This window comes from Polyodon spathula, chromosome 20 (assembly GCF_017654505.1).
Source record: "Polyodon spathula isolate WHYD16114869_AA chromosome 20, ASM1765450v1, whole genome shotgun sequence".
NCBI lineage: Eukaryota > Metazoa > Chordata > Actinopteri > Acipenseriformes > Polyodontidae > Polyodon > Polyodon spathula.
In genome coordinates, this window is record NC_054553.1 from 29,505,009 (window position 1) to 29,520,130 (window position 15,122).

At 39.1% G+C, this 15,122-nt stretch overlaps 1 protein-coding gene across 3 annotated transcripts in view; it reads left to right on the top strand.

Moving 5' to 3' along the window:
* Positions 1-4,355: 4,355 nt before the first annotated feature.
* LOC121295867 (growth factor receptor-bound protein 2-like) overlaps positions 4,356-15,122 on the top strand; it is a 28,118-nt gene continuing 17,351 nt past the window's right edge. Inside the window, exons 1-2 of one of the 3 annotated variants that reach the window (XM_041220980.1) lie at positions 4,356-4,577; positions 6,886-7,167. In XM_041220980.1, coding sequence (XP_041076914.1) covers positions 7,090-7,167 — 78 coding nt within the window. In that variant the 5' untranslated portion in view covers positions 4,356-4,577; positions 6,886-7,089. Of the gene's footprint in view, positions 4,578-6,727; positions 7,168-15,122 lie in introns of those variants that run through there. The other 2 variants (XM_041220983.1, XM_041220982.1) reach the window with 2 other exon arrangements.

Genomic DNA, 15,122 nt, shown 5'->3' on the forward strand with positions numbered 1-15,122 from the left:
AAACCGATTATAGAGCTGCTTATAATTCTGATGAATCTTCTGATATTGGATAGATTTTGATAGCTCATTGAGAACATGGTGTATTTAATTTATCTTGTATTTGCTCGTGTGCTGTGCCTGGTTACATTTGAAAGAACAGAATCCATGAATAAATTACTGGGAAAATGGATGTATACTTATTAGTGTCTGTGAATTTGACTATAAGATGTCTTATAATCTAACAATGTTTTAATTTGAGCAAGCGACTATGCCTCGTGTGTAGCTATGGGCGACAATTACTCAAATCAACGCTGTCCTGTCATGTCACCGTGCCATGTTTACAACGCAGCGCATTGAAGCTTGTCGTGGTTTCAACATGTGTCCAGACCATTGAATTGCTTTAAAAATGTATTTACATTAATCATTGATTACTGGACACAAATAGTTTAAAACAGTTGTAAAAAGGAAACCTGTTAAAACTATGTTCATTGCATGATATTTCCTGCCGATGCAGTTTTTCAGAACCAATCAATGACAATAAGAAAGCGTTTCTGACAATTTGAAAACTCCTCTGCGCATGATTGAATAGGCTTATGTTTGTATTAAGGATGATTAAATAGTACCTATTTTGGCAAAGAAGAGACAACAGTTCATTTGCTCAGAAAAGGAATACGATTGAATCGTACTACATCTTGATCCGTGTCTCATCCTGTACTGTTGACTCAAAAAAAGTAGCTATCTAATTCAGATTGTCAGAGAAGCTTTCTCGTCATCACTGATTGCACCGGAAAATTGCGTAGATTGAAAATAATGGAATAGATCGGGCATTTCATCATGCAATTAACACGTATTCAACAGATTCCTTTCGGTTTGAAGTGATATCTGTCAGCGTACAACATGTTAAAGAGGACTTTTGGAAATACAACTATACATAAAAACTTAAAAGGGTTTCCCTACCTGGGTTACTATTTACCATACTTAATAACTATTTCAAAAGGAAATGCCTGTTGGTGAAATCAAACAAAACTCAAAAAAGCTGTAAAAGGTGGGGATGCTTCTGGATTATGCGGTGGGCTTCATTTACTGCACACATTCAAGACAGGATATTTAACACAGTTCATCACTTTAATAGTAATGGTAGAAAGTGGCTGGGGAAAAAAATCCTAGTATCTATTAATCACGATACACTAATGATCCAAGCAGAAACTGCCATTGAAAAAATACACAGAACAAATACCATGTCACATTAAGTGGTAAGAAATTAAATATAGCGAATTGCTGCTGTAATGTAATAACTATACTTGTGTAGAAATTAAATTACAAAGACAATAAGATCATTTATTCACAAGAAAAAGGTTTTGAAAGTAAAAGATTCCCCTCCGAATATCACCACGAGTCGCCGCATTCACTTTCAATATGATATTCAAACATTGCCAAAGTGAAAATAAACACGCTAGACAGAGATTCCCCGTAGCTTAGAAGTTGGAAGTTATTCACAATATGTCCATACTGTCCCAGTTTAAGGACTGGTCACATTACTCATACTGCATATTGTGATTTAAAACTCTTTCGCTCCCGGGTGTATGCGTGATAGCGTTTCTGGTTAGTGTGTACCTCTCACATCACTTCACGGCTAAAGGAAGGCGGAGGGCAGTTTATTTTAGGAGCAGTAGGTACGTCTGTCTTTTAAATCAATCCCCCCCTCTCTCTTTAGACACCAAACAAACAGCCGCAGGAGCTGTTCCGAGTGCCGTGGTGCTGAAATAAAATCAGGGTTCTTAGTCCACCCGAGACCTGAAAAAATATGCATTCTTTCCACAGGTGCTTGGCGGCACACGTGCGGTACTGCTATAGCACTAGCATACAGCCTCGCCGGTCCCTCACTTACCCGTGTAGTTTGCAGAAGAATCGTTTCTCGAAGCAGCAACAAGCGATAAGTTGTCGGATGCCATCACGTCTTGGGAGAAATGTTTCTAATGTATGTTATCAATTGCAGAAATAGTTCGTCTTGGTAAAAAACAAAAAATCAAAACAAAACAAAAAAAACACATTGAGTTCTTGCGTAATTAAACTCACATTACGCTTGTTGTGTTTAGTTTTAAAAGGGCTACTATGATAGACGTCTACGCTTCTAACAAAACACTTGTAGCGCAATACGTTATAGACATACCTATTGAGTGAGCCTCGCCGCACAGACAGCTGAAGGTATGGAGAAGCGGGTGTACTCATTCAAATGATTGCATTTTATTCCTCTGTCATAATTCTCTGGCGATGCTGAAGAGCCGCTTTCCTCGAATCGAATTCCACTTCATCTGATACAGCGTGCGCTGCTTGCAGCCCTTCCTCTGTGACACGGTTCATTTGTATTCATTGATGGTTTTGGGAGGAGGGGAGGGGTCGCAGGATGTAAATTTGAAACCTCGTAAATGACTATTAAAGGTTTTTAAGTGGGGTTAAATGAGCCCTCGGCTTGTCTGGTGTTTATCCTGGAAGGTGATGTTTGCATGTAAGAGCGTCAGAGACGATATAATGGGGATTCATTTGAACTGTGTCACTGCTGGTCTAATACACATCTTAAAGAGACGTAGATTCAAAGGGAACTTGAATTGCTTATTTGCATTTCCCTTGACATTATCATGATATTATTAACCTGCGTGGTTCGGAGTTCTGTTGCACCCATAAAGAGAGAGAGAGAGAGCGAGAGAGAGAGAGAGAGAGAGAGAGAGAGAGAGAGAGAGAGAGAGAGAGAGAGAGAGAGAGAGAGAGAGAGAGAGATTGAAAAACAATATCAGATCCGCAAAAACCACTCGACTTAATAGTAAAAAGCAAAACAAAAAAAAAAAAAACAAACATAAAAATACAAAGGAAAAAGTGAACAATGCATATTACATTTGAAGTTACTGACTGTTTACCATTGCTTGTACAGCAGCGGGGTCACGACAATGTCACAGGCAGTGGTGTAGCCGAGGGTACACGCAGGTGAGCGATGTGTACTGAACAAATGTAATGCATAGACTTTTTGTACTGTTGCAAAAGCCGTCCCCCCTCCCCCCTCCCCCTGCAGATATAGCCTTTGCAATGCATCATCAGCCAGGATGGAAAACATGAATTGCATGAATTAAGTGTGGACGAGAGCGCACCGATACCATTGCAACGTGAAAGCTGCTGCTTTGGTGTTGGAATTGCGCACCAATGTCCACTAGATGGCAGTATATACCAGAGCACGCTGAAGAGTTGGAGAGGCGTATACAGTTCTGCCAGCGCACACCACGTGCTGTTTATCGGTAATGCGATATGTTGTATTGTGATATTTTGTAACAACTGTAGGACGTCTACTAAGAATAATAATAATAATAATAATAATAATAATAATAATAATAATAATAATAATAATAACTCTGAGCAACTTCATTGTGAACACAGCTGTATTAAACAGACAGCGCAAGGGTCAGCAATCAGCATCCTTTAAAACAAGGTTTAAGACAACCTGAATTGCTCTGCTTTTAAACCTAGGATCCGTGTCGCTAAAGAATACCGAAGCGGTGTAAAAATATATATCGCTGGAATCAATCTGGTTCTGTACAGCGGCTTTACACACATTCTTGCCTGCAGGTGGCAGCACTCCGTTTTAGAATGTTAAAATCATGAAATACTCCAGAGCAGTGACGTCAGGTGGAATGCAGAATACCTTAGGCCATTAGTATATTACTCTTTTTAGAAGAAAAGAAAAAATTGTATCGAACTGGACTGTATAAAATAAAATAAAAAAATTTAAAAAGCCCTAGTTTTGGTTTACATTATTTTCTCAGACCATGATATTACTGAATTGGCTTGTTTATACTGGCTGTCACTGACCTAGTCCTGAAATTCAAAACTTGATATAGCTGCTCTAAGGATTGTTAGCACGCTGTTTGCCTGTAGATAAATACAGGTTAGCTACATCAACGAGATGCATCTTGTTTTAAAAAAAATAATAAATAAAAAGCGTTAATTAGAAAACGGTCAAATTTCTACCGTGATGATCCGTGGCTTAACCCATTAACAAGCTGTATTTACGTTATTTGATTCATCACATTTAGACTTAACATTTAACACTTAAAAAAAAAAAAATTAATATAAGAGGTAGATGGCGTTAAAAATGCTCCAGAAAATGACAACGTCGCTTAATTACGTCACTACACTTTCACACAATATATCAGGGTGTGGCTTTTTGGGAGGGGGCGTGTTTATAATGCTGTAATGTAATACCGAAACGTTAAAGGAGGCGTGTCCTGTTGGTCGAAAAGTGTAAATAAAGGGCGGGTCACCACAGAAGCGGGCGTGGTTATGTAATAACGGGGCGGGGGCTTTTTTTTATTCCCGCAGATCTGCAGTCAAGTTTCGCGAGATCTTATCCCAGGGAAGAGAGACGCTGTTGTCAGTTTCTGGTGGAAAGCGGAAATAAACATAGAATTTTAGTTTTTTTTTGTTTGTTTTTTTTAAATAAATAAGTAAATACTAATATATCAAATACATTTCTGTTTTTTTTGTTTTTTTTTCCTGGAACAGTAAGTACGTTTGACCACCCACTGAGTTGAGTTCACCCAGAAAGGCCGAGGGTGAGTTTTGATTAAAAAATTTAAAAAATTAAAAAAGTGCTTTCACTATTTTTACCATCAGAGGCCTGGCTGAGATACAGAGCATTGGCTACAGAGCAGTATCGCGATATATATATATATATATATATATATATATATATATATATATATATATATATATATATATATATATATGGTGTGTATTGTGTGTGTGTATATATATATATATATATATATATATATATATATATATATATATATATATATATATATATGATATATATATATATATATGGTGTGTGTGGTGTTATTATATTATATATATATATATATGTATGAGTAAACTGGCAATGCATATGGGAGAAGTAAGAGATTGGTGAAAGGTAAAATAAGGAACTAGCTCGTCTTGTCGTGTAGTGAATTCGCAGCAGAATCGCGTACTGGAAGCGTCGTTCAGACAGTTCATTTTACGCAGCTGGTGTTGAAGAAGTATAATATTTTGGTTGACACATTGGCCATTGACGCACACATTAATGTAACGTACACGTTATCATCCACAGTGGGTCTGTGGTGTTTGTTTAGCTACTCGGTTAGGACAACAAGCTGTCAGTATTGGACCAGTCAAGGCTCTTAAAAAAATAAACAAACAAAACAGCTGCTACTGCTGGTCGAGTCGTGCCATCGTGTGATGGGCTGGCAGTGTAGAAAAACATCACGAAGCGATTGGGAGCCAGCTTTCCTCAGCGCTAGGCATCCGGTCACATTTAAAGCTTTACTATAGATAGCTTTACTATCTGCGATATTATATATATATATATCTATATCATATATATATATATATATATATATATATATATATATATATATATATATACACGGCTAAGACAAACTGACTAGTACCGGCTTTGCTGGGACCTGACATTTTGCCCCACCTGTTATATAAACATGCATTTTGTTGGCAGCGAGGGTTTGGAAAATATATTCTCATGGGACTGTATTGTGAAGGTACTGCTCGTCGAAATACACAAATAAATGTTTAAAAAAAGACTTGCGTTTTCAGATGGTTATTTATTTATTTATTTATTTCAAGTGGTGTTTAGGGTTTATACGTCCAGAAAAGCAAAAAGGCTACTTCAGTTTGAAGTAACTGACGCAAGCTTGATGGTCTTCCGATCACCGAATGGCGGGCTGCGGTAGAACCGATCCAGAATTCCCTCGGGGAGTGTTAAAGGGTACTGTGTATGAAGGTGGTACATGTGCGTTTTGTTTCTCTTTGTGGATTGTGTTTTGAAAGCTGAAGTTACAGAAGCAGCAGGCTCTGATATCTCTGGTTTACAATACAATTATTTGCTTCCACGGCGCAGTATGCCAATAGCCTTCTATGTGTTTTAACCACCTGGTTTCCATTGCCTCTTTGTTTACGCTCCCGAGCACTTGTTTAGCAGTTGTAGGGGACACAGACTTTCTGAAATGCCATAGAGAAAACAAAAGCCGACCACACATGAAACCTGCAGTGTGCCTGTGTAAGTAAGCTGAAGCCTGGATCCAGTCTAAATTGCAGTGCCTAATTAAGTCAAGCCACAATGACACTGCCTTCTTGAAAGAACCGTCCACAAATTATTCCTTGCTATGGTCCAGCCCCTTGAGAACCGCAGGAGACGTTTGCAAGTGACATGTCCAATAAAGCCGTGTCACTTTTATTAAGGGGTTCGGATACAATATATTGAGTCAACAGTAGCCTCGTATCTTTTTTCTATTTTTTATTTTAGTATTTGGGTACTGTTAGATTTTAATTCAAGATATTTTTTTATGAGAAATTGTTATAGCTGCAATGCAATCATCGTGTACTTTGTTGCGCTACTCTGTCTGCCTCAGTATTGCAAGTGCACTTGCGTTATGGACAGAGATGTTTCGTTTTGCCTTTGGTTTGGACACGGTAGCTGTGGACTGGACGGGCAAGAGGGGATCACAAGGTACTCGATAGGGATTGGTTTCCTAAATAATCGCTAGTCTGCTCCTTGTCTTATTGGATGGCTGTGACTGCGCCGTGCCCTAATTGGCTGGATGAGAATTCCCCTGTTACTCATTGGTTGTCTTTCCAGTGCCTGCCCCCGAAGCGGCTGTACGAGACAGAGCCGAGTCGTGATTGGTTCAGTGAGCTGTCACGCGGATCGTTTCCTTCCTCTTTTGGGACGCGACTGTAATTTTCAGTGTTGCTCGGGGCGCGGCTCCACCAAACACTAAAACAAAAACCAGTAGATTGATAGTTAGTTAATTATTAATAACCAGGGCTTATAAAGAGAACTTCTTCTTTTGTTTTCGTTTACAGGGACAGCGATCTGTATGCGAGTGAAGTAAACGCGGAGCTGCGAGTCCCAGCCGGGAGGAGAGACTCGGAGTGATATATCGTTCCCAGGACAGCACAGGCTGGCTGCTTTTTAATTTAACCCATCAGCAGAACCCCGATACCACGCCGACAACAGACAGTATCGGCCCGGCACTGGAAGGACAGCCACTATATAATATAACCAGCATGGAAGCCGTTGCCAAGTACGATTTTAAAGCCACTGCGGACGATGAACTGAGTTTTAAACGTGGGGACGTGCTGAAGGTATTTGGTGTTTTTTTCTGTTTTCATATTTGATGAAATTAACATCCCGTATCTCTTTTTTTAATGAATATCTTTCTTGCAGTTGAATTGTGTACGATTATTATTATTATTATTATTATTATTGTGTGTGTGAAGCATGTTTGTGTTGTGTTACCCTGAATCACACAGATCTGGGGAGAGGGAGTCTCGCTTTACGATTTATATTCAGCTGCCCTTACCCTTTTTTGTACGCTTTGGTGACAGGGGGTAATTGGTGTTCCTGTGAATCCACTTTAAATTGAAGAATGGAGTGTTAAGATATTGTAATTGTATTGATATTGTAAGACTTCTAGTTTTGATGGTCGCTTTTTAAATTTTTCATTTCAGCCTCATCTTTCATTGTGTAGACACGTTCGCACAGCCATGGTGTGCAGTTCCTTCAATATCACAGAAACACCAGCAATATTTAACACCTACACTGTTCTTAATGAGCGGTCGCCAGTACGTTAACACATACAGACCAGTATTTGATTTCAGACAAACCATACTATTCTCCACACCTATTTTAATTCCCCTCTTGTGTATGTGTTGGCTGTTTTATATTGTTGCAACAATTTCAAATTGAAATACTAAAAAGAAGTTGGTGTTTTGAAATTAAGTTTCTTCTAGTATTTTCTAAATTCAGCACTGTGGTGGAACAACGTGTAAAAAGTTAGTTATTTTGTTATACATTTGGCCCCTTCAGTTCAGATTGTGTCATTTGTTTAATAATAATAGTAATAAAAATAATAATAATAATAATAATAATAATAATAATAATAATAAATAATAATAAAATAATAATAAATAAATGCATAAATAAAACTACCTAGAAGCTGTCGATTCTTATTCAGAACACCCCTGAATTCTATCCCAAGTTGAAGTGTTTATGATTCAGTGCTGGTTGGGCGATTACAGCGAGATCAAATTCCACTGGGTGTATTATTCTTATCCATGACTTTATGGACGTTGATTGATAAAGAAAGCTGGGTTGCCTTATGTTTTAGCCAGCTCCAGCAGTCCCGAGAGAGCTTTTCAAACACACCTGGAAAACCAGAGTCCTAGATTGTATTAATATAATCAATATGTAAAGCTTTACTCTCTAAACGTCTGTCAGAATACCACCATTTATACAGTCCTCCCTGTACAACCTTGCCTGCTGTTACACCAGACGAACTGCTTCTTCTAAAAGAGGGGAGCTGGTGATTGAACATTAGACCAAGTTGGGATGTTTTGATAAGGCATGTGCCTGTGTGTAGGGGCACTTAACAGTTAAGAGCAAGTCAGCCTGGTAATTATTAAAAGGTCTTATCTTGATTTTAAATAAACTGGTTGGGAGTTACATCGCACTGGGGCAAAGTCACTTAAAGGGTTCCATCCACATACTGTGAGGCGGACACAAAGAAATGGGGGTTGCTTCAGCAGGGTGTTGTAGCAAGGGAATTTGAACGAGCACAAACTATTGATCTGTATTAGTGTCCACGAGCCACAGTAGAAAAGAGCTACAGTCTGTGATGGGTTTTAACAGCTGTTTTAGAATACAAGACCCTCCCTTCCCCCACTAGGTTTTCCACATTATCTAGGGCTCTTTTGTAATCTGAAACTGATTGGATTGTTATTGACAAGGTTTTATTGAGAGGACCTGTGTCTTATAATATGTGTAACCGATAGAAAATATTGTGCTCACAGAGTTGATTTGATCATTTTATCATTGATTTAAAAAAAATATATATGTATATTGTTATAGCTCTGTTGTGTGTACCATGAGTTATAATGACTTTCTGCACATTGCATTCTATTTGATATACCCATAAAAAACAGACAGGCAACCTGACTTGTCAAATGCAGAATCCCTGGGTACTGGGCACACAGATGTAGGCTTTTGAGCCTAGCGTGACTTCAGAGACACCTTAAAGCTGTAGGGTGTGTCCTGTGTTGAGCTGCTGCCATCAGTGCAGTGTTGTCTGGGAGGTTGTTTAGCTTGTGGTGACTGGAAGTGAGATGGTATTGTTTTTACCCCTGATATTGTTAAAAGTGATACATGCATCCGGGTGTATGACCAAAAGCTGAACAAGAACTTGACAAAGAGAAGTGTTTTTGCTTGTTTGAAATAACAGGTTAAATGTTAGATATTGAAGGCTTGCCTGTAACTGAACATGCCTTGCATGGCTAAGGGCAGTAGTGTGAGTAATGATATTCTTTTAGATTTCAGTATTTCCCCGTTTATTGTAATTGACAAAGTAAGTATTGCAATGACTTCTGGCTCTTGCTCATGTACAATACTGGTGAGTTTGGGTCGATTTCAGCCTTTTAAGCTTGTCTTTTTTAATTTATATAGCCAACTCCATCCACAAACAGCAGCTGTTTTACAGAAGCGTAACAGCAGTTATACAGGACCCATCCTGTAGCCTGCGTTATCTCAGCAAGCCTGACAAAACTGGTTTTGTTCTACAGTACCATCTGCCAGCAAAAGGAGAGTGCAGTCAGTAATTTACTCAGTTGATCTCTTGACAGACCTGCTTAATCAATAAATAATAAAAAAAGTCAATATTCTCTTTTGATTTTAATTTCGTTGTGGAACTCGTATTTTCCTTTCATACAGCAGTTGTGGGATTCTGTCTCCCTCCCACCCATCCTCATAGGTTGCAGTTTCTTAGAAACAGACTGTAATAGGGATATGAGTTCTCTTGCAATCCTGTTATTACACAAGCTTTATCTACATCTTCCTCACAGACAAGGTTAATTACAGCACCTTAGGATACGCCATAAGAAGCTGCAAAACCACACAGCTTGTTTTTAGTTGTTACACTTGTTCTCCTGTGGTGTGTAACTCACTGAGAGTCTAGGTGCAGCAATATAGTATTCTGATGCAGCCGCAGTGCAATGGCTGTTTTTTGCAGAGGGGATTTCCAGTGTAATATAATTCACAATTTTTCTGAATGTTGGTGCTGTTTAGTTTTAATATTCTTTGCTTTTCATACTGCAGTGTTTATATATATATATATATAATATATTTCTTTCTCGTATTTGGAAGGGTCTGTGTAGACAGGGGGCATTCTCAAAAAATCTGTAATGTTTTTTTGTGCCGCACACAAATCATGATTTTCATGAACTTGGTTAAAACAGACCAGATTCCCAGCTCACTTAACATTTGGTTAGCTCTAAAATACAGTTTTTTCACATCACCCACTGAATCCCAAAGGCATTCAGTTTTGCAAAACCATTCCACTCTCTGATCATCTTATTTCAGTCCCTCTGGGGTCTTTGTGGGGGGTGGGGGGGTGCAATCAATTGTTAAACCCCAAAAGACGAGGATGACAGATTCTTGCTGGAGCCAGCTACATCTTTAACAAAAGGCTTTCGGATGTGGGTGGGTGTTCGTGAATATTGAGAGGAGAGCCAGTTACTGACCTCAAGGGCACGTGCCTTTTAGCTTTTATCCTGGGTCACACCCTGCTGTTCAGCTGGACTCAAGCAGGACCCCATTACTAAACAGAGTGTCTTCTTTGTCAAAAAGAATTTAATAAAGATACTTCCCAGAATAAAAGAACATTCCACTGTCTGACACTCTAAAGGAAAAAAATGGAAACTGTGTTACTTTTAAATTCTGCTGAATGCAGTTATTACGCAGGCATGTACCCAGTGAGAAACCCTTTCAGTGATTTAATCATTTTATGTGTTACAATTATATAATGAGTTTTTTTTGTTTTTTGGGTTTTTTTTTTCCAATTTGCTGGCTGGCTTGTAGGATCCGTAGTTTTAAATGATCAGGAGCCTTTCAGTTCCGGTGCGGTATGAGGGAGGGTTCCAGACATAATCAAGGAAAATATGTTCATTTTGTAAAAGCAGCTGCAGCATCATGTCAAACACGCCCATGCACCCACTGTGACTGGAGTGTTTGAATAGGCATTCGAGTGTGTAGAACTGAAACGTGACCAGGATACAACATGCTGTGATCTCATCATCCAGTAGCTACACCCTTTGGGTACCATGCAGCAGTGGAGAAATTCAAGCTGTGATACAGTAGATCAGGCTTCGGTCTTGCTAGCCACATTTGAAGACTTTCTGCAGTGGTTATCAGAAGTGGGAGAATCTCTCAGTGCTCAGATTTGGCTGTTTGATTGTGGACTGAGAGAGCCATTATGCATGCATTTATATTTTGAAGTCTACACATTTTAAAATGTGTATAACTACTGTTCACATAGTTAAAAACAATGAGTACTTTACAGCCCTTCAACAGCGAATTGCAGTGGCAGATCACTGTTCTAATTACCAAGTAATATCATGTATCTCTGGAAACCCATAAATGATCATGATAGAGCAGACCTAGCTACAGTAGTAATGCTCAGAACAGCAATTGGCATTAAAAGTTACATTTAGTCATGCAGAACTGAAAATTAAAAATACAGGAATGCTTTGTAAAAATGCCCACTAATTTCCTCCATTTTTATCTTCAACATGCCAAAGCCTTTGCCACTACTGTTTGTGGGTACTATTCAAAGACTAGCCCAACAATCTGTATTTCATGTAGTCGTCTAAGATCCCTTTACATTTCAATTGATAAAATAAATGACCGCATTGAGATGTACAGTAACATGTTTGAAATATCTGACTGGGAAGATAATATTTGGATAATATTTAGGGGGGGGGGGTGCCTCGAACCTATATTTTATATGCTGTCTTTTTAGGTTGCCCAGGTCAAAGAAAGGGCCTATTGAAAAGCATTGTCATTGATGGGGAAAGGTTGCTAAACTTGCCCTTTTTAAGTCCCAGATTTTTCAGGTTTTAAATTGAGAAGGGGTTTTATACCTAGACCACGACATTGAAGTAGTCTAAGGACATCATCTAGCTGTACCCTTGAAACATCTGGCTTCCCGGACCCCTATTGGCAACTAGTCTTCCACCATGTTAGCAAGTTACTTTAGGCAAAATAGTCGCATTACTGCTAAAATTATTATGTGAAGCCAGTGTTAAGAGTGCAGTATAGCTGCTATGCAGTAAAAGGGGTGGACCTTCTAGGGGAGTCAAACTGAATCACAGGTTTCTCCCACATACTGATTCGTACTCATTTTTGAAGCATCTGTTCAACTGTGTTTAAACATCTTTGCTTTAGAATAGTCTCTGTGGTTTTTACCCAAGTGTGTTTCCTCTCGGTTGAGCTTTTACATCGTACTGCTTGTGTTATAACACACGATTGCACTGTGTTAAATCCAGTGCTGTTTAATTATCTGTTCCATCAAGCAGCAGCGTTTAGTTCAGTGGTAATGTTTCAATGTGACCCTATCCCCCTAAAACATGTCATTGATTGCTGTCCATTTCATTTGTTTTTGACAGGGCTGTTGCATGCCTTACTGAGCTTTACCTCCTACCTTCCTGTTTGCTCTGCACTTAAATCTTTGCAACACAATCAGAATTGGTGCAGACGACTCAGGAAGCAAAAGGGACATTTCACAGCTTGGGTTGCAGGCCTAGTTCTTTGTTCAATATTGCTGCACACTGATTTTTTTTTTTTTTTGCATCTGTTGATAAAAATAAATAAATGAGCAAGATCGTATGTGAAAGTTCCTCATGAGAGGAGCATCATTGGGAAAGTGGATAGGGTGTCAGCAGGGTTCTCTGGAAATTAATTAAAAAAAACTGGGTATGACAAGTGGGGCTGTCTGACATTTACAAAAAGTCACATCCCTAATTTTATAGGGAAGAAAAAGGTTTGTAATAATTGAGGACGAAGCACAAAATAATATATTAAAATACCCATCTAGTTTTGCAACATAACCAGCATAGCAACAAGATAAAACAGGAAGAGAAACTGTTTGTGCAACTTGGGAATGTAGGAGCTCTTCTGGGTTGTGACAGCAGTTGTAAACACAACCTAAAACAATAGGCCAAGACCTGCTTTAGACCTTCTGCTAGATGTCTGCCTCAAGTGGCTCTCCAAAATGCACAACAGTTCAAGAATCGCAAGACCTTACATGCTTTTCCTTGGGGGCCCCATCTACTGTATACATCATTAACTAATTGATTAATTCTGGAGTAGTCTCAAATAGTAACGGAAAACAATTGTTTTGGGCTTCGGCCCTTCTGTTGATGCAAATATTTATCTGAACTGTCATCAGCAATACTAAAAGCACATGATGTCCATAGTGTACCCCACGTTTTGTTATCATTATTTGAAATGTATATGTATTGACTTTTTAGTTTGTGTAGTATTTAAAAGAATCCATAATTACGAGTTTGAGGTAGAAGACGTGTCAACGGGGCTCCCGAGTGGTGCATCTGGTAAAGGCGCTCCACGTGGAGTGCAGGATGCACCCTATAGCCTGGACGTCACCGGTTCAAATCCAGGCTATTCCATTGTCTCAATTTCACCTTGCACCAGCAACCCCTGTTGTCTGGCTGGGCGCCTGCGGGCTTGCCTGTAAGCTGCCCAGAGCTTTGTTGTCCTCCAGCGCTGTAGCTCTGAGGTGGCTGCATGGTGAGTCTGCAGTGTGTAAAGAAGCAGGCAGCTGACTGCACACGCTTCGGAGGACAGCATGTGTTCATCTTCGCCCCTCCCAAGTCAGTGTAGGGGTGGCAGTGGTGAGCTGAGCCTAAAAATATGTGGACGTTCTAAATTGGTAACATGTCTAACCCTGGACTTTGGTTAACTGCAAACTTTTAAATACCATCACCTTCTACTTAAATACATGAAACCTGGCTTAATGTAGGATTTAATAACGCTCGTCAAGCCTCTCGGGCAGTTGCAGCTTGTGATTACCTGTCTGGCTGTCTTGTGCAAAGTCAGAACGTGCAGTCTTTGTCTAGTCACCATGGAGCAAGACAACTGGAATGGTAGTTATTTAAAAACCAGGGCAGCTCCAGTGGAAATTATTTCATTTATGTGGGGTGAAGAGGAGGCCTCTTGATTGGAAATAAATCCATTTGAAAGACAAAAGTCTTAATTTCTAAATCTCAGAAAGAGTTATTACTTATTTATTTTCAGTGCTTTTCTACGTAGGATTTTTTCACAGCACCCCCCACGAAATGTAAGAAATTAAAATACAGATCCTAGCCATGATAAAATAACAGGTTAGTTAATAACTACTGTTAGTATTTAGTTTTTTTTTGTTTTGCAGTAATGTTCCTTCAGCTTTGAAATAGTCATGCTGTACTTGGTGTGATTTAGAATTGTCTGCACAATGCACTTCTTGCCCCCAGTGCATTGCAGTGAGTTGATTTGCCCAAGCAGTTACTATACTGTGGGCACATGCTCTATGGCAGGGTTTGCAACTGGCACTAACTCTGCACCCAGTCATGTGCTTCAGGTGCCAGCACAACATGAATAAGTCACACCTGAGTCTACAGGTTTCCTAACAGTTGTTCCTACAGCTATAAAGGAGGGGGAAATATACTTAAAGCAAACTCCTGGCTCCTGATCATTTCAATAATGTACTGATTTGAGGTTAGTTTTGAAACCCAGCACTGAATGCATGGCTAGTGTTAGTTTCAAGCCAAGCTGTGGATTCACAGCATTTTTGGTTTTGTTTTAACTAGCGTGCATAACGTTGTATCGGTGCATTAACACTACTCAGGAGCCCTGCTGCACAATGATGATGGGATGGAATGACCTCTACAAAGCATGTTGTTTCCCTCTATATCAGATGCTGTCATGGAAAATCGCAGGTCCTGTGTGTTTTTTTTTTTTTTTTTTTTTTTTTTTTTTTTTTTTGTGGTGTCATGAGTGACACAACTGCACTATGTGCAAGTCTTTTGCTAAGGAAATGTGTCATGAAGACTTTTAAAATTTATTCCAGATCAACCTATTGTGTTTTAAAAGCAAGTTTTTATTATAGTTTTAAAATGAAACTTAAGAACAGCTTGCAGAAACAAAAGCTTCTGAATGAAACCCATTGTTCTGTTCAGAGCGCTACTGTGATAAATTAAACTCATTGTTGTTG